General features: G+C 39.1%; 1 protein-coding gene across 6 annotated transcripts in view; it reads right to left on the bottom strand.

The window, feature by feature from the left end:
• The window catches only part of LOC119721059 (cell wall integrity protein scw1-like), a 32,577-nt gene extending 13,654 nt beyond the window's left edge, over window positions 1-18,923 (bottom strand). For 4 of the 6 annotated variants that reach the window (XM_038190931.1, XM_038190936.1, XM_038190933.1 and 1 more), the window contains exons 1-8: window positions 18,847-18,923; window positions 12,837-12,890; window positions 10,112-10,174; window positions 7,381-7,534; window positions 4,898-4,955; window positions 3,621-3,656; window positions 2,933-3,056; window positions 20-225 (exon numbers count right to left, since the gene is read on the bottom strand). In XM_038190931.1, coding sequence (XP_038046859.1) covers window positions 20-225; window positions 2,933-3,056; window positions 3,621-3,656; window positions 4,898-4,955; window positions 7,381-7,534; window positions 10,112-10,174; window positions 12,837-12,890; window positions 18,847-18,894 — 743 coding nt within the window. In that variant the 5' untranslated portion in view covers window positions 18,895-18,923. The remainder of the gene's footprint in view (window positions 1-19; window positions 226-2,932; window positions 3,057-3,620; window positions 3,657-4,897; window positions 4,956-7,380; window positions 7,535-10,111; window positions 10,175-12,836; window positions 12,891-18,846) is intronic. The other 2 variants (XM_038190934.1, XM_038190935.1) reach the window with 1 other exon arrangement.
• Between the last annotated feature and the right edge of the window lie 5,976 nt (window positions 18,924-24,899).

Here is a 24,899-nt window from a genome sequence, read left to right as displayed (position 1 = left end):
TTCCCCCTTTGTAACTCACCTACTACACAAGTCCCTCAGCTCTTGCTCTGCATTGGCACCGGTGCCCAGGTTTGCAATGAAGAGAGTGGAGCACGGTGCGGAGCCGGCTATGGCGGCCATGGTGGCCGCGTTGGCCATGTTCATGGGCAGTGTCTGCTGGGGCAGGGAGGTGGTGGCGGGGTGGGGGTGGGGGGCGTGTGCAACGGCTGAGTGTGCGTGGTGGGGCTGTGAAAAAGAAAAACCAACAGAATAATCACAATAAAAAAAAAATTGAAAATGTGACGATGATTTTTTTTTTTTGCCAAACACTTTGCTTTTGTGGTGTTTTTTTAATACTTTTTTCAAACATAAGTGAGCTTGTTGCATAATCTTTCCTCAGACCCTGCAAATACTTGTGATAATCTACCATTTTTTTTTACGAGTGAGTTATCGTTTTGGGAAGGAAGAACAGTGCAAACGAATGAAGGATGTGCTAGTGAAACATCACACACTGTCGCTTATTTGGAGAATGAAGTTCGTTACAAAATGTGTAGCAGTTACTTTCATTGCTTTCTTTGAACGGACTTCTAAATTGTGCACACACAAAAAACTTGTGGGCCATGTATACAATTTATGTATGTTTAGGTTTACCGTACTTTTATTTATGTAAATACAGGGGCAAAACAAAGACTGCAGCTCAACAAACACAGCTTTATGCAGCAATCATCAGTCTTTTTTATGTACATTAAGCTCCTCTGCCCAATCATCCAAGCGTGCACCGCGTGATACAGCAGCATATGGCAATTTTATTTTGTAGTGATTCTCATTATCGAGCAATGGTTACTCTAGGCCAGAATAAACCTGAATGAACCGTATCCAAAAATAAGTGGGTTTTCTGGTGGTTTCTGAAAACATTCAATTCCGAGGTTTTTTGGTTGTTGTAAAGTTATAAAAAACAAAAAAAAATGTGAGACTTTACAAAACTTGCACAAACACGGAAAAAAAGGCAGACAGTAAGACTGAGAGACAAAAGAACTGCAAAATGGACAAGTGGAGAACTAAACCTGACTGACTTTCAAATGAAAGCCACAAAAAAATTGAACGAGAAAGTAAGGCCGGTTTCTGGACGCCGTGCTACTGCTGTGCTGAACTTAATTGAAATGAGTGCGGTAATACTCGTCTACAGCACGGCAGTTGCTCTAAACGCCGAACTTAATAGTTGAGCCTTAATGCATCTGGAGTAATGGGCCAGGTTCAAGCAGTTCAAGCAGTCTGATGAACATTCAGTGCGATCAAAAATGTTGGCGCCAATTTCCCGTGATGCGGACACAGGAGAGGGATACTGTGAGCATAGCATTCCTAAAATGTTTGCCCCGACTTCAAATTGAATTGAGTTCGGCACGGCGTTTAGAACAGTGCCACGCCATTGCCATTCGGAACGGCGATAGCGCAGCAGCCTTGTAGCCCTAAAGGTAGTTGCCATGCCGAACCCAATTCGCAAAGCCAAATGGTTCTAAAATTAAAAAAAAGTCAAATTAATTGAGTTCGGCAAGGCAGTTGCACAGTGTCAAGAATGGGCCTAAGAGTCACTTGTCAGTCTTAAGTTATAGTGTCAGAACAACATTCAAATTGAAGAAAACAGCCAGTGAAACCAGACGAAATACCTGTTTTCCCTCTAGTGCCGGAGCAATAAGATTAATTTTTTTGGGGGGGGGGGGGGTATCAGTATTTTTTGTAAGTGTTATTGTGCTTTTTCCCCCCAACTATGTCAACGCATATTGCTCAGTGTACGCTCATTGATGTGAGAACAATGGTAATCCAAATTCCTGTGCATGAGAGCAGTATGAACTGTAACGGCTTTTTTTCTCCCCCTATAACATAAACAGTTTTAGAGTTCAAAGAGATGGTGAATCTGCCAACAGATTTTGTAACACGAGTTGACCTACTTTAACCCTCCAAAATTAACAAAAAAGTGACCAAAATGCCTATGTGTGACGGTAATGAAGACAAGAACTGGAATCTTTGGCAAAAGTCTGAATGCATCTTGCACATTTTAGCATAGGTCTTGTACAAAACCACCCTAGTGCACTTTTTTTTTAAACGTGATTGCATATTAGCGAAACAGCCCGGTGCATTTTGCATATGAAAACCATTTTGTACTGTAGGCAACAGCAGAGACTGCATTGGTGAGTTGTTGACTCTATCCGTTTATTAAACACCAGTGCACTGCACGGAAACCGTGGTGGATTGGCCAGTTTTTTGGGTTCTTTTATTAAGGGAATAAATGTGTGCTCGAGAGGTTTTAATCACTCTGTTTAAGACTGCTTAGAGTCTGGGTGCTGATAATTACCCGAGCCGGAGGCAAGGGTAATTATCAGCACCCAGACTCTTAGCAGTCTTAAACAGAGTGATTAATACCGACCAAGCACATATTTATTCCCATTCATAAATACCTTTTCGGTAAAAATCAAGTAAAAATCAAGGAATTCGTTCAAAAAATCCCGGTTTTGATCAACAAGTTCACTCCAGCTTTTGGAAACATTCCTCTAGCAAAATAATGGAGTGTTCAGCTGGCGAGTAAGATGTAAACAACCCTTTTATGGAGATCGACGCGCGCGTAGCACGTTCTGCGCGATGTCGCGCAGAACGCACCTGGGGCGTTGCGTTTTGAGTTTAGAACTATAAAATTCTGACTCACTGGTAGTGTTGCGCATGCCTACGTGAGGATTGTGAACGTTCAACCAATGAAACGGTAAGAGGCACTGGATTTTTAGGAGTCCACATTTTATGTGACACTGGAAAAGTGTTTAAGACCAGCTAGCCATGTCTTTATCATCCGTTTAAGACCAGCCACGCGACGGGCTCTCGACCAATAGGAATGGCTAAACTGTCTGAGGTATTTATGAATAAAACTTATTTAGAGGATTTTTTTTTTGGTGTCTGAAGAACGTACCAATACATAGGTTACCCGGGCGCCGTCTGCCGGCACTTGTGCGTGTAAGGCAGGATGGGCGGCAAAGACTGGATGGTGGTGGACTGGCGTAGCAGGGGTCAAATCCGCATAGGCTGCAGCCAAGCTGTTGGTGGAGAAGAAACAAAACAAAACAACAAGTGTGAGAACAGTCAAAAAGAAACAAGAATTGTGTGAAATCCGTCAAAGTGTTCTCTTGGTGTTGGTATAAATCATGCAAGCAGTTCTCAGCCATTTTTGGTTTTTGTTTACTTGCAAGACACTGAGGAATGGGTTAAGATTAAAAAAGTTTTTGTAAACTTTAAATACAAGACTTTCTGAATTCGGGAGATTCTAATACAAAAATTCAATTGTTTTGAAAAAAAAAAAAAACTTCAGAATTGCATATTTTCAGGGGTGAGATTGGGGGAGAATGAAAAATCCATGAGGGTCACTGGGTCCCCGTAGCAACGTAGGATCTATGATGTATATTCTTATTTGCCTTAAAAAACCCAATTATTTTGTTCAACATAAACTGTTAGTAAAAACACATTTACTGTAAAATCATCAGGACTTCCAGATTGCAAAAAAGGCATTCTTTCAAATTCCTGAAATTAGGTAAAAATCTGGTAAAAAAAAAATCCTGCTAAAAAAAAATCCTGAAATCAGGAAAAATTCTGACAAATCTCACCCTTGATAGTTTATGAATTCGGCGTGCTTGTGATTGCTGAAGTGGAAAGAAAGTATGGATCCGTTTACTTGTAATTTTCGGGTCTACTTTTTGTACAGACAGGTTTTGAGAACAAGACTTTGCAAAAAATATATGCAAGCAAGATCAAAGTGTCAGAAGTGGCCAAATAACTTATTACGTTTGTAAAACACACTGTGGTTAGGTTTTTCATATGATCAAACTTAATACCCCAGTTGATTCTCAATTTCGCCAATTTCAGTGCGAAGCGAAATCGTTAAATGAAACTTTATATGACTCCATTTGTTGAACTGTGAACTGGCCCAAAGAGGAGAAATCATCATTGACAACAGCACTCTAAAAACCATACGCTTTTTGCCAGCATTGCTTAAATTAGCATTTGTGACCATGGCCGTATGGCGTTTTACAGGTTTATGGCTTCTGACTTGCATGCCACTTAAACAAAGGAACTGATAAATTACATAGAGCTAGGTGCATGTAGCTCAGGCAGAGGAATAATGTCCAAAATATGTATATGTACATATATTTTTTTTAAATCAGATGAGAAGTGCACTAAGAAACTCAAAATAGCCACTGCAAGTGGGTCATTCTTTAAATTTAAGGTCCTTTATTTTTCTGTCCCTGTACATTACATGTGACATCTGTGATTTTATAAATCTGGGTGCACTCCTTCCAAGGGTGATTACATGTATGTGAAGCAAACGACATACCCAACAAACAAAAATTAGTTTGCAGTAATTTTGAATGACACTTGAATGGCAAATTATTATGAGTTCAGAGGTAACAGGGACAGAAAAAAATGTCACACTTTGGACCCTAAATTTAGAAAATGACCCATAACCTTGTGGTGACTCTACATATGGTCAATACATTGCAAATGATACTCAATGAAAAAGTATACAACACCAAATGTTGCATTATAACACTAGCTCTTGTTAATAAATGACAGAACAAACCACAACTCCACGGCTATAGTTACCGTATTCCACATGGTAACAAATTCTATTTTTGGTTTTGAGTGATTGGGATTCAACAATCAAAATGACTCTGCAGAGTCCAAACAGAACAAGAACCAAAACCCACCAAAATTAATCCTACATAAAAATAATATATGGTACTCACTACCTTGAGAAAAAAAATCAAAGAAAAAATGTCGGGGAAAAAGAAAAGAGAAAAAAAATGAAAAAAATCTGGTGTAAAACTTAAACAGATTTGGTGTGGATGGTCATTTCAATAACGTGCCCAGGCTAGAAACTTACGGATGGTGCGCCCATGCTTCTGCAGCGTGTGGTAAAAACACAGCAGTGCTTAGATCATCTGAAACATGCAAAAAACAAAAAAAACAAAAACAAAAACGACGCATTATTATCAATGCACACTGCCAGAACAATTTGGTGAAGGCGAAAAGTCAGTCTTTTGGGTGGCTTTTAGGTGCGTATGAAGGTTATTATGGGAATACCTACCAAAACCAAATTGGATCCGAAAACTAGAATCCATTAACTATATTTATGCCAATATTACCCTTATGTACTAGGAAAAAAAATTGATTCATAACCCAGTGCAAATGAATGATACCTGGTGCACTAGCCGTATTGCAGTTTAGTCCATTCCATATAAATAGCGCCCTCTATTGGCTATGGATGTATCAGAAGCTACTCAGTAAATTTTGTTACCTCAGCCTTTGCTGACCCCTTTTTGGTCTTAATTGTGATTGATTTCGTGCTCCCAAGGCAACAAAATGATAAATGTGTGTCACATTAAATGTGGAAAATAATGAGTCCAAATCGAATTTGTACTTTTCTTTTTACAGTGACACCTGGCATGCATTTCTTCTTCATCAAAATGTATTCAAACTTAGCTTATAGACACATCATTCCCATTATGTTAAAACTAGTCTTAGGGTGCAAGATACTTCAATGGTGAAAATAAAGATTTGTGATATTAGATTAAAAAAAAAAAATCAAGTCTTGATTGCTCTCCACTGCTGTGAAGTACAATGAAAGTGGTGTAGGTGTGGTAAAAAAAAAGGGGGGGAAGGGAGAAATGCTGATGGTGCTTTAAAAGGGGATGAAGAAATGTAAAATTAGAAAAGCACAGCAACATGGAAAGAATGAGGTTTAGTGCATGAGAATCATAAACACTTCTTGTTGCGTGCCTGAGACAGGGATGTAGTTGAGTCCATCACAAGTCCATCACAAGTCCAGTCACAAGTCAATTTACCAGTAAATCACAAATCCAGTCACAAGTAACAGTAGATGAACAATAACAAAGGAATGCCTTTGTCAAAGCTCATTCGAATAGCTTGTGAGTTGAATGAAGACCGGGGGTCTTAATTGTGATGGACTTGCAGGGACTTGTGATGGCCTCAACTACATCCCTAGCCTGAGATGATTGTGAGACAATCTTGGAATCAAGACCCTTGAGGATCATCTAACAGCATGATAACAACAATGAAAAGTGTGAGATACTGCAAGACATCACCTTCAAAATATGATCCTGATTTTCCGTCTCTACTGTAGAACACTACAGAACCTGTTTGCCTCCTTAAAACACTGCCCAATCATATCCAAAAGATCTTTGTGGCGTCACAATAATAGAGTCTTTGTTTTAAAAATGAACATACTAGACAGCACCCTTTGATCGCTGGATATCCCCCTTTGGTGCCGGGCAAATTTGGTTGGACGGTGATGATTTCAGAGCCGCCAACCCAGCTTGGGCAGTTCTGATGCTTTCTGTTCTTTGGCAGTGTTCTTTACATCCGTAATCAATGAAACAGGTCTACATATAGTGTGAATGCTAGCCAGAGCATTGTGTGTGTCTGTATAGAGCATCTCTATAGGTGAGAGCCCAGTGGGTGCGGCAATGACGTGGCAACAAATGCGTTGGCTGTGATTGGTTGGACTGACAAGCAACACGAGCAATTCAGGATACATCGCACCACCGAGTCTCAGAAATGCCACTTCCCAACTTCATGTTTAACATCCTTAAGAGCTATTTACACATACATGTGTACGCGACTTTGTTGCATGACATTCTAGAAATACACACAAATCAATGAACGTGTTTACATTTAAGTGACAGAGTCGTGCGACTTATCGCACAATTTATTCAAAGTTAAATTCGAAGTGATCTTCCTGCGTGACACAAAATGTCGCAAATGTATTTCAACTGTTCACTGTGAGCTAATTTAAAAAAATTGCGTGACATACCCAGTATGTTGTGGACACAATTAAGCATGTCTGCAACATTGCCGCGCCACAAAGTCGTTGCAACACAATCACATATATGTATATTCACCAGTCCTTTATTTTTAGCGTGTATCACTTCAGAAACGCACGTTCATTTGGCAGTCTCATAAAGGACCAATCATCACTTTCACACCAAAAATTCAAGTTTAATTGTGCGCTACGAAACTAAGTAAGAAAGTCCATTTTGCAGGTCGAGTCCTAATGCGCTGCAAAGTAGCCTCTCTGAGGTAACCAGCCCCTCGGTGGCACGCTGTATTGTGAACTGCTCCTTTTGATGATACAGATCATATAGCATGTATGTGTTTATACGATTGAACTAAACCGAGTGCATTTTTTTTGCCTTATCCATGTCCAGGTGAGTGTCGTGTGTCTATGCATCATGTGCTGTGTTCTATTATGTTGAAACACCAACTGCACTGTTTGCCACGTGTCTCTATAAGATCTGGAGGTCTTGGTGGTTTTTTTTTTCCCCTCGCAAGTTTCTTGATACTCACAAGGATCCCGCGGCGTCAGCTGTGCCGGGTGGGGTCCCATCATGGGCAGATTGGCCGGCTGCGGGGACGTCTGCTTGGGCTTGGTCACTTTGGTGTTGGACTTGGCAAATTCTAGTCGTATTGTCTGCGGTTGGTCCGGGTCAAAACGAACTCCCTGATTTCCAAAAAAAGAAAAGAAACCAAAGTTGAAAAACACAGATTTTGACACCTGACAACTAATGTGATTTTACTTGGTTATTTTATAGTTTTTTACAGTTCTAGAACTATTTTTTACAGTTCTACAACACCAAGGGCGTTGGCTATAGGCCGGTTCACTTGTCACACAAATGCAAGTATGAAGCGAATTAGACATCACGAAACATTCACTGCAAAATTTGCCGGGGTTGAAATGTGTTCAACTGTTTTGAATTTGATGTTCAAATTGCTGTGATATCAAGCAGTCGCGGTCACTTTTGAGCCGAGTGTTAACCAGCCTTATCTTTGGTTGGCGATTGTACATGTACGTGCGTCAAATGTGCACAGGGGCGAATCCAGGAACTTTTGAAGAAGGGGGGGGGGAGGGTGTTTCAGGCCCATCAAATATAGATTAAAGCCCCTGCAGAATGTCATCTTTTTATTATTACTATAATTGTTATAATTTTTTTTGTTTTGGTGTCAGATCAGTTTTTGTTTTTTTTGCCTCCCAAAACCCGGCTCTGGATCCGCGCCTGGTGCAGTGTAGCTACTTTTACTTCCCTGATGTAGCGAGTCATCAACAAATGAAGTTAGCATGTATGGCTTATAACTATGTATAAGGTGAAATAATACTGCTTGATCCATTCATCCACAACTAATTAACATATAAAGTAGCTGTATTAATAAATACGTTTCGGTAGCAAAGATGAGATTATATATATACATGTACATGTACTCAGAGAGTGAGTGCACCTGTATTTTAGAAGAGGCAAACTAATTAGGGCTTTGCATTTTCAAATCATTAAGTATTCGATTATTCCAACTTGGACTTGATCGAATATTCAAATATTCCACTTTGAAATGCACTGATTAAAGTTTAACATGCACCAGCCCGAACGGGCCGCCAAATTGGGATTTGCATACTCCTGTGCGCTTGTTGGAAATGGACGAAGAGTTTATTAAAATAATATAAAGAACAGGTAGCCGAATGGCTGCTTTTTGACCGATTTTAAAGAAGATTTTTGCGCAAATATTCCTCATGGAAGCTCTCAAAATCATGCCCGAAAAGTGGCATCAACAAAGTGTTTGTTTGACAAACAACAAAACCATGCAACTTTTTATACAATTACAAATAAACAAGTAAAAACATCATGGACTTTTTCATCATTTCCATGAGAAAGCTTACATTTATTTTTGAATATTTGATTTAAAAAAACCCCTGGATATTGGGTTAAATTCAAATATTGGGTACGGTACATTCCGCAAAGCACTAAAATCTAATGCGCATAAATTGGCCTCATTAAACAGATGGTCTCACAATTCAAATACCATGCGTCTCAACAAGCCAAGAAAACACCGGCCACGAAATACAGGTTGCCTTTCTGATTGCCGACTTCAATAACGAGATCTGACCGCATAACACATTTTCAGGGGCCATGTTTTTTACGCCTAGTTTTTTTTTTTTTTTAAGTTGATAATCCAGCAAATAGGGTCAGGTGTTTCCACACAAATTACCATGTGTTGACATGCCAAATAAGCGTACAATTACGTGTGGCATCCAACCCAAGAGGATATGGCTTGAGACCAGCGAAGGTCAGGGCCGCGTCTGAGGCCCTACAGTGTTCAATTCAAGAGGTGCTCAGAGTTTTGGAGCGGCTTTTACTACGATGTTGGAATAGTATAGTCCAAAAGATGGTTGAGACCATCTGGTAGCTGAGAAATTAAAAAATATTCTGGGATTCATTGCCATGGACTGGACTTTTTTTGTGTCTGCGCTGAGCAAAGTTTGAAGCAGTGGTTTTGTACTTTTAACTTTGCAGTCAGTTACAGCAAGGCAACAATGAGCACAACAGGCAGAATTGAAGATGTTGTCTTCTATACATTTGAGAAATTTCAGCGACAAGAATTCTTCTACACTAGGACTTGTTCCTAATTATGATTTCAAATGAAGCTTGAACGGCATTAAAACACACTGACTACAATAAAAAAAAAACTATTTCCGCTGAAGTGCCATTATAAAATGATTCAAAATCTAATTTTTTGAACCCTTCCTCAAACAGAACTGAGAAAACCAAAGTCTTAGATTAGACATGGACATTTAATGTCTGCTCCCTATAATGTCTTGGAGTGCAAGCTTAAGTAACACCCTTTTTCATACTTTTTCATCAGTACTGAACAAGTAATTACCTGTCTACATGAGAAATAATTTGTGCCCATCACGTTTGATCTTTAGCCACAGCTGAAATCATAAAAGTGGGTACTTGGCATCCACATTGTCTGGAACACTGGCATTGCCAATAGCGCCCTCTACTGATTTGAATTAGAAAGTGGTGATTGACCAATACACAGATTTGAAACACAATGCCACCTGGGCCTTACTTTTCCATGAATCAAAGCTCTACCCTTACAAGTACATGTATTACACTCCCCCCCCCCAAAAAAAAAATCCTGTTTCACACTTGAGGAGAACTCAGAGTCGTGTGATGTACTAAAAGATTTATCCCAAGATTGTGTCTAAAATTTCCCATTTGTTTGGGATTTGGCGCGGTATACTCACTGATAACGCTTGCTTAGCCGACTCTGCACCTGCTCTGCTATCAAACGTGACAAAGCCTACAGGCTGGTGGGGAGAACAGGGAGAAAGAAAGAGAGAAGGAATATGTAAGATGGAGACTGCATATATTACTATTTTTGTTAAAGGCAGATAGGATCATTTGCACTTACCCCAAAAGTAACCTACCAAATTGTTATCAAAAAGCTTACTTGGATTAAAGATCGTACGGGTACTTAACACCCTGAGATATTGTTCCATCTATCTTGCTGTCATTTAGAACAAATCAAGAAGTGTAGGCGATTTCCAACGATTAGTCAGTTGACTGATTTATTTGAATTAACTTTCTATCGATGAAATCGTGCTTCGTGATCAAAAGGTTGTGCATGCTTTTTCACTGCTTTCTCAAGAAGTGTGATATCCACTGAGCTGAAACTTCAACAGGTAAGGTTTTGAATGTTCTTCTTTGGATTTTGAGTGGTGTTATTATTGGAAACAAACAAAATGCATGAAAAGCAAATGATCCTATATGCCTTTAAGGTTTTTTTTTTTTACCTGAAATACAAAGAGTGATTATGATAATTATGACAATGGATACAAAAGTCATGGTGAATGGGGCTATGATGATGCCATTGCTGACAATAATGATGATGGTGATGTTGTGATAATTGGGGGGGGGGGGGGGTTGATGATGGAGATGTTGACATGGCAAGAACAAATTCTGTAGATGATTAAAACGATGATGGACACTGGTGACAATAATGATGAATACATTGAAGATATTGATAGTGACAATGGCAAAGAGGGTAATGTTGATATTGAGGAAATCTTGTAAACAACGATGAACGTGAGCGAGATAATTGACGAGATCTTCCCTATTTAAATGACAATTTGAGATGATAATTCAGTGACCACGAGAATCGACAAAGAGGATGAAGTGTTGATGAGGGAAAACAATAATGTCAAGGATAACGAAGGCTGAGACAATGACTGTTAATAACTGCACAGATGAAGGTCGTACTACAGGACAACGACAGCGATTGAGGAATGTACATGTAAGGCCAAGGAAAAAAAAATAGTTTCTTGTCCAGACTTTTTGAAAAAATGGAAGAGCCCTTATCTCCCAAGATGGTTCATTTTCAATCAAAGACGGCGTATAGATTCTTCCATTTTCTCCACCTTTTGCTGAGACAAAATGTTGTACAGAGGAGCTGTCACTCTTTCTATTAAGCTACACTTTTGTTGGAAACATTTAAAAAGGCAAAAATATTGACAACATTTATTTCAAAAAAAAAAAAAAAAGGAAAGGGGTGGGCACGAGAAACTAGATTTTTTTAAAACAACGTAAAGATGACACATAATAATGATTATGTGAAGACATCAGTGTTGCATGACAACATTAATCTAAACATTCATCGTAATAAAATCATCAAAATGTAAATGAAAATGAAAATATGGCCAATATACTATGCATTGTTTCTAAAAGGTCCAAACCATCAACCACATTTCCAACTAACCACATTTCACACCCTCCAAATTAACCCCCACCAATCCCAAACCCTAAATCCAACATCCAACATCAAATCCTAGCAAAACAAACTCTGCAAAGAAACAGAGAGAAAGAGAAAAAGAGAGAGAGTCGGACTACAGTCAATATTTTGGGCCGAGCGCCTCCCACCGCACAATGCGCATCACGGTGCGCTCGGCGGGCCCCATTAGAAGAGTAATGATTTCCAATGCTGGAAGACGTTACTTCCGTCGAAATGGTGGGAAACGCCGACGTCCTATATCCGGAGGCCAGCTGATCTGAAATGCTATCCAACACGGATCAATCCCGACTTTTTTCTTTTATCATTCTATATGTAGCCATTTGAGATTTTTTTTTTTTTTTTTTAAATAAATAGACGTGGACACTGGCACTGGTACATGAAACATTGTACGGCGGTTGCTAAGAGGTCCTGCATTGGGTTTAAGCAGCAGAGCTGCCTAGTTTATTGTAGAAGGTGACCATTAAATTGGATTTATTTTCGGAAGAGGAGTGGATTTCGGGAGAACGAGAGTGATGGCTGGTTCCATTGTGCAATAAATAATCATATTTTCCTGCCAAGAAGACTCATTGTAATTTCGGAAAGATTTCAATATACGAAGTTCACTCAACACCCTGTGTACAAACCCTATGAGATAGGACTGAAAAATTCTAAGTGTTTTCTAAGAAAATGCTTGTATTTTCTCACTGCTCAAATTGACTTTGATGACATGAAATTGCTATCTGGGGGCTTGTTAGTCAATACAGAGGAAAATTAGTGAACTTCTTATATGGAAATCTTTCCGTAATTTCAAATATATATATATACAAGTCTACATCCAATATTAATTGGTTCTTTTTTTTCTTGCTAATTCTCTTCAAGGGAATGAAATTTAACATGAAACATCCCAGTAGATTAAAAAAAAAGGTGGATATCTTTATCCTTTGAGAAAATTGTCATCGAAGTATATAACAAGCCTGTGTGGCTATGTATGATGTGTTCTGAAGACGTATGTGTACAAGTGCAAAATGAAATATCCTCAGTTGTTTTTATTCCAGTTTAATAAACTCTAGCTCAAGTACTGAGAATTGAACAGTTTCCCTTTCGGGGTTACCCAAAATGCAAAATACCAATAAGTTCAAAAAGCAAAGTTATCTTAAAAAAAAAAAAAGATTGTCCAAGAGTTTCATACATGTAATACTTACCGAGGAGCTCTTTCCCGGTTTACTTGTCAGCTTCAACAAGGAGCCTTCATAACCCTGGACAAATAAAAGAACAACGGAATGAAAATTGTTACTGTAAAGAAGGAATTAATTATCAACACTGTTCGGTCCTGAGCATTAAATGCAAAATAAAATAATAATAAAAAAAAAAAAAAAAACACATGCCAAACAACCCAACCAATTATGTCAGCTGCCACAGGTTTGTGTATTCAACACACATTCAGAAGTGACAGGCCCTCGAAAAGTCACAGGATACGCTCAACATGGCAAAAAAAAACACCCACTCATACCCAAGCCACCGTCAAACTGTTTTGTAAGCATCCAAGAATAGGAACCTCTAGAACGGTACACTCAAAACCTCATGAAGTTAGATGCTGCTTCTAGTTTTTTTTTTATTAAAACAAGACACAGAATTGGTTGAGAAATGGTAAGGAGGTACATTGTATCACAGTTAGGAAGAGGCTGGAAAGATACCGGTACAGCCAAATGATGATGATTGTACGTAAATCATTTCAGGTTTGCTATTACATATGCTGGAAACTGTAGAAACACTTTTTTTGGTGGTTTTTCCGTTGAGGATCTGAAGTACACGTATTTTAGTAAATCAGTATGAAGATTGTGTGTGGGACTTTTCTTTGATAGAGTCATTATCGAATTATATATCATATGTAATTATAAGAAGGAAAACTTTTATATCCTGCAAATTTGTAGTTGTCACTTGTTTACGATTGCATACTGGTCCTTCTCACAAACTTTTGTTCTTTAATTTCAGCACAAATTCATTGTAAATTAGTATTCGTGTTTGATGATAACAATATACTAGGCGACATATTCAGGTGTCTTGTCTGCCGTGTTTCCTTAACCTACCCGGCAAAAAATGGAAAAATCTGCCTCATTGAAAAATAACCCTCACCATTTAAGACAATGCAATTCTCTCTGAAATAAAATTTAATACCCCACATCGAATTAGGCGCCCTAGATTTCTATAAAACTCTTCTGCAGATATCTCTCTGCATGCCCATTTATGCAGGTGCAACAAGATTTCCAAGCAAAGGTTGTCTGATTTTTGTAATAATTATAAAACCTTTGCTTCAAATACGCGTATTTTCAGATTTTGTAAGATGTTTTTTTTCCCACATACCTGTCCAACCAACAACCATTTTTGTTCCTGTTTGACACTTTGTTGTCAAAATACTCAAGATAGAGACAGCGGGGAAGCTAAGGTTTTTGAACAAGTAAACGTTGTCCTGTGCACTGTAATTTACTTTTTCTTCTGTGCAGTACAGGTATGGTTATAGTATATGTGGCGATCATCGTCTCACTCAAGTGTTTTGCTGCACCAACATGTACTTACGCATTGGTTGACGAAGATTCAAGTTTATATTTCAATCAATACTGCCGAGACATCTTTCTGACAAACACGACCTACCACTCAATACAGATTTTCATCAAGGGAATTTCCATCTTGATGGTTCACAGTTCTGTATGTAACTATATGCACACACAAACTATTTTTACAAATGCATTTTGCGCTGAAAGTAAAGTACACCCACCCTCTAGCAATCAAAGTTGGGTAAATCTTTTTTTTTTCCTTCGGTTGCCTCTATGTAAATTTCTCCTGGATGTTGTTTTTCCAACGAAAACCGAAGGAAAAAAAATTTGTAAATAATCCCAGTGAGTTGAATTACCGTGGTCTATAGGATGTGACGATCACTATCCAAATAGCAACGGTGAATTCGCACTGAAAACAGAGACTTTGCAATTAGTTAAAATCGCCTCGGGGGGCCTAGTGCCAGATGAATGGCAATCAAAACCCTCTGGAAAAAAAAAAATAGAGAGAAGAGAGAAATGCCCACGTCACTTCTGTACCGTTTAATCTCTAGATAGCCGGTGCAGTGGGATTGACGCTAGGTTATAGCGTGCTTGTGTGTGTGTTTGTGAGAATGAATGCTGTTTGTGCCTCAATAGCACAGGCAATGTTATTCACTTCATTCTGTCTCCAAAAATTTTAAGCTATTGATCACAAAATTGAATACATTCTGTAAACAGTAATACAAGACGCAATTCTCTCTTTGAAACTGAAGAAAAATGAGAAATGCACAGGGGAGATGGGCCGTCTATTCACTGCTTATTTTTGGTTTGGTTCCGTTGCAAATGGGCAGAGATGGATGTTAGGGAGAGGATCGGATGAACTGGGAGGCTTTATTTGGATGACATTCAAAGGAAAGCTTTTAAGGAGAGAAAAAAAAAGAAGAAGAAAAATCATCTAACGGTGCGCAATGTTATTCTAGACGGAAATTCTAAAGGCTGCTTTTCCTCGGGCATTTCTTCGACTACTTTTATATTCTCGAGGGATGTAATAGTGAAAGAGGCTTTATGAAATATCAAATTTAAATTTAACTTTCAGATGAGGTTAAGTAGTAAATGAAACTTGCCTAATATTTCTTCGAAACTCTGGTGGTACATGCAGTTCCATTACAGGAAAAAAAATTGGTACAAAGCTGAATTTCTTTTGGTCTTAAATTTTTAGGAAATAAGTTCAAACGTTGAGAATCTCCCTCATACGTCATCTGCTACACATACCTCTAAGTTCTAATATTGCAATTTGGAAACAGGGCACAATACTATGTACTTAATCCCCTTGCTCTTTTTGAAGAAAAAAAAATACTTGAACCCTCTTGCCCTCCCCCCCCCCCCCCCCCCATTTGGTTTTGGATCAGCCCTTGCCCACAGAGTATATGAGAAATGGCAACATACCATTTTATGATGGAAGGGGTTTGGCAGGTCATGTTTTCTGAACCAAAAGATGACAAGTTCACTTCTTTTTTAAATTTTCAAGCAGAAAAATTGAAATGGTCTATCCTTGTGCGCAAATTGTACATGTAAAATAATAATAACAACTGGATTTGTAGAGCACCAAATTGCAAAAGGATACAAGGTGCTATGTAGTCTGTAGCATTCAGATCATGCTTACTCCTTTTTAATTTGATTCTGCTGACATCTTTTAAAAAAGTACCCGTGCTTTCATCCAACTTAAGCAATCACAATCAGACAGGCCCTCATCACAACTCTTAATGAAATGGGGTGATGACAGGGTGATTTCTAACGATGATAAGAAAAAAAAGGGGGGGGGAGGGGGAGGAGACAACTCGTACGCCAACTGTCACAGATTCATGGGCCGTGTGCACCTGCCCCTGATGATTGGATTTTAAAAATGCATGACCGTTACCCTAGATGGGATGAAGTCTGGGGAGGTTGGTGATTTGGGTTCGTTCCAAACAGGTGTGACTGCTAAATAATGGGCTAACAGACAAATTTATGCCGCGCCTTGTCATTTGTTTAAGGACCCATCTCTAGAGAGGGGCAAATGAAGGAAGGTGTTATCTGCACGGAGAGACGTTAGACGCTTCTGAAAACAGGTTTCGAATTTCATCACAGGATACGGTTCACAAAGAATTATATTTCTCATTTTGAATTTCGAACAAGGTGAATATCCTTTTTTGGCTGCAACTCTATTTGTCTGATTCAAGAACAGAATCTACAACAAGAATAGTGGCACACCCACGGATGAGAGCAATTTTTATAGTGGGTTTACCCCTTCACCGATGTATTTTTATAAACACTGTATACTCGGTGTTGTCCGAAGGCTTGCGAGAAACAAATTCACAAGTTCACTTGGGTGGGACTCAAAGCCACAATCTCCTGCCTACTAGTGCAGACGTCTTTACCACTCAACCATTGAGCTTGCTTGTAAATTTTATATTAGGTTTTGCCCTTTGCCGACGTATTTGTAATATAAACACTGTATATACTCAGTGCTGTCTGCCGCAGATCAATTTGTTTCCAAACTTTTTCTCCTAAAATGTATTGACAACACAAATGATGTGCATGTATTCTCACCTCTCCGCCTCAATGTTACAAAAACACATTTATAAACGCTGCGCTTGTGAAGCTTCCTTTGACAGCCAAGCATATATTTCCCCCTTTTCGTGATTTGGGTTGCGTGAGCGTCACACAGGCCAGAATGCAAACATGCCTTCCTCTCCCCCCTTCGCTTTCAGCCCCCGTTATCGTGCTCCCGACCTTAATCGCTGGAAACAAATGCGTCCGAGTGTAATCGTCGGCACGAACAGCACCGCGGCCTACAATAACACACATGTTGTCCGTCGCAGAACCTAAATTGAATTTTCAGAACAGAGGCCTGGGCCTGCGACACAGATTTCGGTCGAAGACAGGTACATGTAGTTGACGGCATGAGCATCTAGTCTAAATTCAGCACGATCCCAAACCATGGCAAAGTCAACTGCAAATGAAAAGGGGTTTTGGAGTCACCTAATATCTTAATTTCTTTCGGGGGGGGGGGGGGGGGTTTGGGTATGAGAAAAGAGGGACATCGGAAAGGGACTTAGACAAACAAATGCAAATGATATTCCTCGTGAATTTAAGTGGGTGATGTGTGGGGAGTGGAACACTAAACAGACAGTGATTGAGCCCATGGCAAACCAAACTCAGCTTCCAAGACTAACCACGTCTGACACTTAATTGAACGAAAAATGCATTCCATCAAAGCACTTTGAGTATCGCTAGCTTGCCCACACAGCATGAATGTATATGAATTCCTTTGCCCAGATATTTCCGCTTCAATCTTAATTACCCCATTAGAAACAGTAAAATGTCCTCAGCTTTCATTATAACTATCTTCTGCTGTGTCAACTTCATGATCCTGCAGATAAGTATGTAAGATCTTTCTTCTTTCCTGTTCCGTTATAAATGTATGTCAATGAGTACTATAATCTAAATTTTCTACGCATTTGTCCTCACTACACCGAATCCGACATCTGAATTAAGACTTGAAGTAACTTAATTATTTATGAAAAGGAAAAAACCTGAAAGCTTGCAATTAGAATTGATACTACTAAAGCATCCCCCATCATTCATAAACCCAATGTTGCGAAGCCTAAACGTCTTGACAACTGAACCGCAGTCTGATCTTTACACAAGAAGTACTGCACTCTACACTGCACTCTAGTGTCTCACGCTTGGATAATGGAAGCAAAATCCTTTGAATAATCTGTTCTGAGGAATTTTTCTACTATAAATAAAAGGTTAAGCCTTTGCCATTTATCCTGAAAAAAAGGGTGGTGAAACTTAAGACAGTAACTGACACTGGCTTGATAGAGGGATATTCCACTGTGGGGAAAAACACGCATTGAATCAACATACAATGGCAACTGTTTGACAGTTTACAGTGGTCTGATCTGTACACCTCGGAGATGGTCGAGTAGCCCGAGTAGCTTTTCAATTTTGGGTCCCAGTCCTAGACTGCTGCAGGCAATTGGCGTGTCAATTTTCCGCCTGACTTCACAATGCCAGACTTCCAATGTGCCATTTAGTTATCAAAACTACGTGTCACTGCTACATGTATGAAATTTCCATGCCACATGTGGCCAGAAATACATACAACTAGTAGGTGGTTTCACTTAGATTTTGATGATACGAACAGGAAAAATACCGTCTCAAATCTGGATATTAAGAGTTTTGTGCTTCCGCTTTTGGATTCCAGTGGATATAGTTGAGGTGGGTATAGGGATGGTTGATCAATATGTTCCTTGATGCTTTTTTGAGACGAAGATAAACGATGCTTTATTGTTTGTTTTTTTTGTTGGGGGGGGGGGAGCTGTTTTAATGTGTCCAAATTTCTGGAAAAGGGCACCTCTTCCGAGTCATCACACTGTACTGCCAGGAACTTTCCAAAACATAAGCTTTCAGCAAATTAACTTTGTGAGAAATTGTCAATCGGACCGAGTCAAAACTTCCAGGCAGCCAAACCACTCGCATGATCACCTGTGCACATCCCGTAAACTGTCACCGATCTCAAGATCTCCCTTGGGGGAGGGGGGGGGGGGGAGATCCTTCAGCATCCGCAGACAGTGGCACAATTAAGGATCCAGGGACTTGGACAACAGCCCTTGTTACACACATCATTACGTACCTGATACGCTCTGAACAGGAGGTACAGCTCGCGTGGTGTCGCATCCATGGGCAAGCCACTGACGAACAACGTCCGTACCTGGGATAAAAGAAGAAAAAAGAAGTAGAAAATAAAGGTTCAGGTCAGAAACAAGCAGGTCATGGAGAAACTTGGGATGTGGGTTAAAGGGGGGGAGGGGAGGGGAGGGGGCGAGTGTGACATTTCAAAAAGTGTAGGTCGCGACCCTCCTCTACAGTTCGGATGAGTGTCTTGACATTCATCTTACCATGGGGTTAAAGAAGAAATGATGAGCAATACTTGATCTATGAGGTGCTAAAGATGTGGCATGGTAATATTATTAGATGCTGTTGACTAGTCAAGATGGATCGGAGGGAAACCTAAGAGGATGATACGATCCGTTTTCCATCCATGGTGTTGACGGGCTGGAAACAACAACTTTAAGAAAAAAGAAGGGGCGGGGGAATTAAGCCAATGATTGGGTTTATCGAACCCCAAGAATTATCATTCGGACCATCGTGAGCCATAGTGCAAGTTAACTTGGAGAATTACAGACACATTTTGAAAAACAAAAACTACACAGTTTGACAAAATGGAAGCTTTCCACATATACACTGTGAAATGTAAACAGTTCTCTCACACATTCAAAAATAAAGTCGTGGTTAAGTCCCCCCCCCCCCCCCGATTTTGGATCTCATTTTTTCAAAACAAAAACTACATTGTTTGAAAGAATGGAAGCTTTCCAAAAAAAAGAAGTTTGTTTCACAATCCTAAAAAGTCAACTACTCCCTTCAAGTAAGTTCAAAACATGTATAATCCTGGAACCCCCCCCCCCCTGAAAATCCTTGAACTCTCCGTGGCAGAGTCATTCCAATTCAGTCATATGTTGTTCAACCCTTCAAATCAACACAATATAGTGGTTTTAATACAATCTTGGTGCACTCTTAATTGTCTTCCCACTCACTGATCTTCACTTTTTTTTATCCTTCCCAAAAAAGAGGCCTCGAGCACATGACTTGATATGCTTTTATGATAGGCTGACACACAGCTGGTGATATTCTTTAGAGATAATTGTAGCTCCTAGATACAAACATGCAGATGCAATAACATGGCCTTTTTTGTGAGTTCTACTTTTATTGCCGATTTATTGCAGATTGCAGACTGTGTATTACACGTGTACATTGCTTGTGATCATTTAGATAATGATAGATCCACGCATTTGATCAAATATGATCTGTATTGTTTGTATTCGTTCGTTGTCAGAATCAACAGCGGAATGAAATTGAGGAGTATCACTATCTATGTGGGACCCAAAAGCATTCATATATAAAAACAAAGAATGGAAAAACAAAACAACATATTTAAATAAACACCCACAAAGGGATAAACTATATAGTAATGTTGGTTTGTCAACTAAACTTAATTTTTAAACCCATTAAAAACACTTGAAAGTTCTTCTGGAAAAGAAAATTAAATTTTCCAATTTCTGATGAAATAACCGATGTACAGTTTTTGTCTGAACTCAAGATTTTCACCTTGGGAGAGAAAAAATTAAATGGAAAAAAAAATTGACTAAAGAAAATAGATCAAATCAAAAACACAACAACCTCATTTCTCACAAAAACGAACCCAATTCAATTGAAAATTAATCAATTTCCCAGAGACGAGGGTCCATTTATTTTCCCATTACCGACGAAAATGGAAACAGCGGGCTGAAACACACAGCTATTAAGAGGAAGGTTACGATGGGTAGAGCCTGAACCACAAGAAAAATTCTCCGCAGATATGCATTTGTACATAGCATACAAGCTTTGCAAATGCATTTTTACTGTATGGTTTTAAATATAAATTCTAGACAGCTGAGCCGCAAATTGGTTACAAATCCTTGTTGATGGTATACATATGCTGAACACACATGTGACCTTTCATCACAAAATGAGCTTAAAGTCGGACTTTTTAAGAATTGAGATATCTATATATTTGGATTCTGCAGAACATGAGCTTTCCAAAGGTATACAACGTTTAGGGATACTGCGTTCAGTAATAGAAATATAGACCACCGACTAAATGTACTTGAAGTTGTAAAACTGATTTTTGAGAGAATGTCATTTAAAAATCCTGCAGTTGTGTTACAGTGAATGAACAGTCAACTCATAAAATGAAGATGTTTTGAAGATGTTTGACAGAACACAAGAAAAGCACTGGAGAAAGCTAAAAGAGGACTTACAGATCAAAATTCCCCTGGAAACAAAAAAAGACCACCCCTTCAAATTTTGGCTTTGCCTCACTGTCCTGCAAAATGGCAATTTCCGACTTCATGGACAGATCACATATTACAGTATAGAGAATCACGTTGACTAAACTTTTGCCATAAAAAGACAATGCTACATAAACAATGAATTTCTACTCAGCTCTCCACAGTATTCAATCAAGTTGTCAGTGTAATAGTGTGTCAGTTTTAACACATTAAAATCTGAGGAATTTTTATGTGCTTTTTTTAGTATTGCGAAATGTACTTTCAAATGAATTTTGGAAAGTACAGAAAAGGTAACTAACTGTGTAGTTCAAGTAAAACGCATCACAAAAGACAAAACAATTGAATACGCTGAGCATATCTGAAACAAGGGAGTTTCACACGACATTTGAATTCAGCGCACGGAAGATGTCTAATACATGCGGCTGCACTGCTTTTACACCATGACTGCGTGTACACTACAAGTGCACGTACGCGTTCAAAAACCCTGACGACATGCGAGGCAATTACAAACAGCAACGCAGGGCCCAACCTGCTCGCTGCGTTCAATCTCCAACCGAAGTCAAGGCCGGCAGGAAAGGTGCGAACATGACCGGAGGGAGACGGAACGGCAAGAATAGACTGGGTGGACGGGGAACACACAGGAGCAAGCGAGGCAGGCGATGATAAAAGGCTGCTGGCTGCTGACACAGGAAGCCATTCCCAATATCATTAACATCAAGGATAATAATATTGTGCTGCGCCCAAAATAAGAAGAAAAACACCTGCAGAGGGGCTAAATGCTGCTTTTTCCCCCTCTAAAAAACACTTATGGAAATTGTTTGATGGAGGAAAAAGGAAATGACAAATTGAAGATCAGGTTGGGCATGCAATGTGTTACGCTGGGTATAAAGACACGTGTAAAATTAACAGGTTTTTATAGTGGTAAGAGAAGAGACAAATTTAATTGTAAAATAATTACAGTCGTCAGTGTCAAGGACAGTCATGATTACTTTCCGTAAACCCAAATCTACATTCAATTATTTTCAACAGTGCAAAGGGAATGATGAAAAAGTTTCATGTTTTTTTTTAAATAGACAACTGCTTTGAATTGTTAAAATTCATTTAAGAAAACTAATCGGGATTGTGAATTACTGACCAAACTAAGGTGGTAAGCGGAGAATTTTTAAAGACACCAAACCCCGGATTTTTTTATTCTCTCCTCTTTGGCGAGTATTCTCTTAAATTTTAAGTTATGTCAATGTTGAAATTACATTTACAATGTGAACTTAAATAAACAAACAAGAAGACAAATGATAATGTGAGATCGTCTTGGCATTGGAATATGCTGATGGAATCCTAAAAATAGCCACGAGTCTTTTTTTTTTTTTACAGTGGAAAAACAAGCAGAATTTGCAACACAGGCATAGCGCCCCAGGGCACAATCTGACAGCTTTTTGCCTCCCCCCTGACACTGGCTGCGTGCTACAGTAGGGCTCCCTCGCTTGAGACCTCTTCTGCTTCAGGCTACAAAGTCGTACGTGTGAATCAATTAAAGTCAACAGGAATCTTGAGTATCCTTTTGCCTTCAAAAAGAAAGGAAAAAAAAGGTTTTTTCCCCCTTCTTTGTGCGTGATTTTCCCCCGTTTTGTGACTTAAGGGGCCTTTAGAAGATGCAGTGGTTTGATCTCTGTTCATTTTTTTGTACGACTTTTCTCACGTGAGTGGATTTCAATCAACAGTAGATAAATCAAGTAAATTGGAAATTTGCAGACGAAAGTGTTTTTGTGTCCATCAGTTTGGGTTAAACTATCAACATGTGATACAGTATGTGAGGACTCCTGAACATCCGTAAAAAAGAAAGAAATTTGCACGACTTGATTTATTCTAAAAGAAACGTTTTTTAATTTAAACAAAGGACAAAGGGTGTTTTTGATTTCATAACTTCAATTTCATTTTTTGCTTTTTACAATCTCTATCCTTTCTGAAAAATTGGAAGGACAGGAAAGTTAAGTCTGCAACGTTTTGTTTTAATGAACCGAAATTCAAGATGATGCCTGTCTCTTTAAGACGTATGTACATCAAGAAGCAAATACAGATCAATAATTTTTTTTATATATATAAAGCAGAGACACAAAGCACCTTGAATCGAGCAAGGTATCACCGGCTGAACATTTCCTGTAGATGTCTACAGAAATCCCCCAGGAGCTCCTTAGCCTGTGGTCTTGCATACATCAAGTCATGGCGACGTCTAGAAGGGGATTGGTAGGTATAAGAACAGGGGAAAAAAAAGGGGGGGTGGTTGCTGGGAGGTATCAAAGAAATCCTGCAAGATACTACCGGTGCTCCCACTGCCAAACCTGTCACTAATGGATGGAGAAACGTGCACGTATACCCTCCGGGGTACACCCCCAAATAAAACCCGAGCGTGTACGCGAACACAGAGAGAATGCGGACACTGTGGAGCGTGGAAGGCAAAATGCGTAAAATCGGTCGCAGATATTCCAGCACGGCTGAATTACATTAAACAAGATGGGAGTCAGGTGGAATAGATTATAAGGTTTATTATAAGGGACGAAATTAGGGAACCCAGACAACGCTGCAGGAAAAGCTTACTGATGTGTGGTGCAAATATGGCCGTGATGATAACCCTGTACGTTGTAGGTTCATGGAAAATATATTTTGTATCTTCTACATATTTTTTTTATTCATTTGAAATGGAGTTTTATTGCAATCATCAAATAACAATTTCCATAACATTAAAGTCGGTCTCAGACAACATACGGAGCTGGATGTTTAACTCATGTGAAGGCATACCGAAAATACGTGTTCACTTCAAACCTTGCCCATTCTTTTACAACGTATATATTTTAACCAAGTCCATTTTCTGTGTAAGAAGATGTTTATATTTTAACACATGTATGCAGACCAAATTGAAAATCTATGCATAAAGGCATATAGGATCAATCGCATTTATCCCAAAAGTAACCTACCGATTTATGATCAAAAAGCTTAAAGATCATACTGGTACTAAACACCCCGTGAAAATTATTCCGTCTGGCTTGCTGTCATTTAGAAGAAATCAATGTATGTGTTTCCAACAATCAGCCAATTGACTGATTCTTGGAAATAAAAGAGTGTTATGATCAACAAAATCGTGTTACATGTAGGTAATCAAAAGATTGTGCATGGTTTATCACTGTTTTCTTGAAAAGTGTAGTATCCACTGAGCCGAAACTTGAACAGGTCCGGTTTTGAAATTCTTCTTTGGATTTTGATTGGTGTTATTATTGGAACGTGTTATCGACAAAATCATGTTACATGTACGTAATCAAAAGATTGTGCATGGTTTATCACTGTTTTCTTGAAAAGTGTAGTATCCACTGAGCCGAAACTTGAACAGGTCCGGTTTTGAAATTCTTCTTTGGATTTAGATTGGTGTTATTATTGGAAATGAACAAAATGAATGAAAAGCAAGTGATCCTATATGCCTTAATTGTTCACTTCAAAACTGTGCATTTTATCCCGTACTCTTTGCGTGATACGCACCAACTCCTATCTATCACTGCAACCTTAAACCTCTAAAACTACCCTCTCCTCTCTACACCTCTATCCAGCCACTAGTCACTCATTAGTACATCAACAAAATCTTGCTAGTCATCGCTCATCTTGCTGTGTAGAAGGGGGCACCTATGTTTCTTTAAAAACACGCCAGCCCAAACATGCCAAACGTGAAACTCTCCCGTCTCGCAGTCTGAAGAAGAGCCTCGGTGGGAATTGCATGCAGCTGGACTGCCTAGCTGTCTATATTGCCATAATACGG

Source organism: Patiria miniata, unplaced genomic scaffold (assembly GCF_015706575.1).
Source record: "Patiria miniata isolate m_02_andy unplaced genomic scaffold, ASM1570657v1 HiC_scaffold_9, whole genome shotgun sequence".
NCBI lineage: Eukaryota > Metazoa > Echinodermata > Asteroidea > Valvatida > Asterinidae > Patiria > Patiria miniata.
Note: the sequence above shows the minus strand (reverse complement) of the source record. Positions and strands in the feature narration are given on the sequence as shown.